This window comes from Vitis riparia, chromosome 9, assembly GCF_004353265.1.
Source record: "Vitis riparia cultivar Riparia Gloire de Montpellier isolate 1030 chromosome 9, EGFV_Vit.rip_1.0, whole genome shotgun sequence".
Taxonomy (NCBI): Eukaryota; Viridiplantae; Streptophyta; class Magnoliopsida; order Vitales; family Vitaceae; genus Vitis; species Vitis riparia.
The window spans coordinates 1084532-1087447 of NC_048439.1; the positions used below are offsets into that span (position 1 = coordinate 1084532).

The 2916-nt window shown below is 39.6% G+C and overlaps 1 protein-coding gene across 2 annotated transcripts; it reads left to right on the top strand.

The window, feature by feature from the left end:
* The first annotated feature begins 765 nt into the window (after positions 1-765).
* LOC117922728 (transcription factor MYB4-like) lies at positions 766-2077 on the top strand. 2 transcript variants are annotated; one of them, XM_034840936.1, is made up of 4 exons: positions 766-992; positions 1080-1209; positions 1310-1664; positions 1780-2077. In XM_034840936.1, the coding sequence occupies exons 1-3, from the start codon at positions 839-841 to the stop codon at positions 1635-1637; spliced, it is 612 nt and encodes a 203-aa protein (XP_034696827.1). In that variant the 5' UTR covers positions 766-838; the 3' UTR covers positions 1638-1664; positions 1780-2077. The 2 variants fall into 2 exon arrangements, with proteins under 2 accessions (XP_034696827.1, XP_034696826.1); XM_034840935.1 differs by lacking the exon at positions 1780-2077 and having other exon boundaries at positions 1310-1718.
* The last annotated feature ends 839 nt before the right edge of the window (positions 2078-2916 follow it).

Here is a 2916-nt window from a genome sequence, read left to right on the forward strand (position 1 = left end):
CCAATCAAAACCATTTATGACGAATAGATTTGTCTGCTATAGTAATGGGGTTATGCAAATCATTTACACAAAAGTCTGATAAGAGTCATGTGAATCTACTATTGTAGACATCAGAATAATTCTTTATGGTCTATAAAACACTAATGGGGTTTCCTCTTTTCATGACTCTGAAAAGTATATTCTTTCAAGAGGAAGCCTACAAGTTATAAATACATGAAAGGCACTAGTACAGTATAGAGTTGAGCTACCCTGCTTGTCCCTTTTGCAATCCAACCTTTTAGCAACACAGACCTCCATTCCTTTCATTGTAAAAATTGGAGGACACTTCACTAAAAGACGAAGCCAATTCTCCCAGTCTTACTACACCCGTATGATCTCTGTAGTCCTTTTCTTTCAATGCCTTTTGTCATCTTTTCCTTTCTTTTTTGTCCAAAAACAGGTGTAAGCGCACTATAGTATTATTAAACCTTTTTTCTTTAGCAGCCTTTGGAGCATTTAAGTGTGTACACGCTTTATAGCCCTCTCATTGTTCAATCATGAAGCTGAAGAAAGTTTTTCTCTCTCTTTTGTGAGCATTATGCTGAGAGTATCCTCCTCTCATTCACTGTACATATATAAATATAGGGTAGTTGGGTTCTTATCCCCCATCAAGAAGGGTAGATGATACAGGGACCCATCACCATCCTAGCTCTTAAAAGTTAAAACCAAGCTGCCAAGCCTTAGAAAACTCTCTCTCTCTCTCTTCTCTCTCTCTCTCTCTCTCTCTCTCTCTCTCTCTCTCTCTCTCTCTCTCTCTCTCTCTCTGAGTTTGTTTTTCCCACACAAAAGGAAGAAGAAAATGGCTGAGAAGGAAGTGAAGTCAATTGGGTCTGTGAAAGATGTGAGGAAGGAAATGAATAGAGGAGCATGGACAGCAGAAGAAGATAGAAAACTGGCTGAGGTTATTGAAGTCCATGGTGCCAAGAGGTGGAAGATGATTGCAACCACAGCAGGTCTTTTTGTTTATGATGCCACTGAGATGAAACCAATCTCAATTATGCTATATCCAGTCTTGACCTTGATCTGGTTTTTTTTTGCAGGTTTGAATCGGTGTGGGAAGAGTTGCAGGCTTCGATGGATGAATTATCTAAGACCCAACATCAAGAGAGGCAACATATCAGACCAGGAAGAGGACTTGATACTCAGGCTTCACAAACTCTTGGGAAATAGGTTGTCAACTTAAAACAGTTTTGATTCATGTATCTTTTTTAGTTCAGGTTTTCCACAGTTTAAATCATGTCTAAATCTTTGATGTTTTCTTTCTCTTTAGGTGGTCTTTGATTGCTGGAAGATTGCCAGGTCGAACAGATAATGAGATAAAGAACTACTGGAATTCTCATTTGAGCAAGAAAATAAAGCAGGAGAAGCAAAGTGGAGGTTCAACAAGAGGCTGCTCCAAACTTCAGAGAACAAGAGTGGTAGAGGAGGTGAATGTTGCAGAGGTGAAACGAGAGGACACCTCTAATGGAGGTGATCAATGCTCGAAAGTGAACTTCAATGTCGACGAATTCTTTGATTTCTCCGAGGAGGGTCCTCTGAACTTAGAGTGGGTGAGCCAATTCCTTGAACTGGATGAGGGCTTATGCCATCCTTCATAAACTGTAAAGACTTTGTTATCTCTCCATGTATGTGGTGCAGCTCATGTTAATCAATCCATACTCTACACTTGATCACTCCCCCTCCTATGATTGCAGTTTATAGATTTTCTTTGCTTTTCTTTTCTTTTCTATTCACAATCAGGGAAGTCAGGCAACAGGAAAGAAGAAGTAGAAAACTATGGGCACCGATCCAAGACAATTGAACAGATGGAAACAGATGAACAGAAGGGGTTTAAGGACTGCAGTTTTGGCCTGTAGTTCTCACATAGTTAAGAAGAGATTCCTTTTCTTTCTGGGCAAGGGGCAAAGATGACAAAGAGGTGTAATAAAAGAAGAAAGCTTGTCACCATTGTTGTGGACATATAGGTTAAAATACTTATATCATGATGATAAGACAAAAAGCAAGGAAGTATTGAAATATACAGAGATTATCTAGGAAAGTGTCCTTTTTTTTCCTACAAACCATTCATCACGAGGCACAGTACCCACATTTTTCACTACACATTTTCACCTTCCAGCAAGATAGACCCAAGTCATTGACAAAGTAGCTAGCACATGATGCACATAAAGATACCAATAATGTGAAACATTACAGCACAAAGTGCCTTAAAAAAGACTATAAAGTTCATCAATGGATTGTCCATGGAGAATGGGTATGATGAACAATTATGATACTGAAAACCAACCTAGCTACCAGACCCTCTCTGCCATTTTCGTTAAGGTTTACAAGGTTATGGTAATGGGGCTGTTTCAGAAAGAAAACTTTCAACTAAGACTTTTGTCTTCCTCAGCTATACATTTACATGCTCCAAGACTAGTTGAAAAGTTCAGATTTTGCCATCACAAAAGCTTAACCTAACTCCAAAATGGGCTGCTCAGCTTTGTTTCCCGGGCACCCAAGTTGGGAAACTAGGGTGGCAGACTCTTTTCCATTGAATGCCAGTCCTGGGTTGCACAGCTGCTTTGGGAATTTCAAAGCATTGCCCCTCCTTTTTGTCTTGAACCCTTGGAAAATCCATGCCATGATGAACCCTGTAAAGTTCTGTGTTGTTTTGTGTGAGTTATTTCTCTTTGTTTTTAGAGAGCCTTGGTTGCTTAGATTTTGCGTATTCAAAGCATTAATACGAGAGAGAGAGAGAGAGAGAGATTCCAACAGAAGTCTTAAGGCCATTCTCATTGAATCAAAAGCAGTCCCTGCCTACAGAGCATATGGGAAGGGGATCCAACACCACAAAAACATTCATTTTTTCAGAACCTGTACAATCTGAATTCTCCACAC

Coding starts and splice junctions, on each gene's coding strand:
- LOC117922728 (XM_034840936.1), top strand. CDS start 839: ATGGCTGAGAAGGAAGTGAAGTCAATTGGGTCTGTGAAAGATGTGAGG. Junction 993..1,079: donor GATGATTGCAACCACAGCAG/GTCTTTTTGTTT, acceptor TTTTTTTTGCAG/GTTTGAATCGGTGTGGGAAG. Junction 1,210..1,309: donor CACAAACTCTTGGGAAATAG/GTTGTCAACTTA, acceptor CTTTCTCTTTAG/GTGGTCTTTGATTGCTGGAA.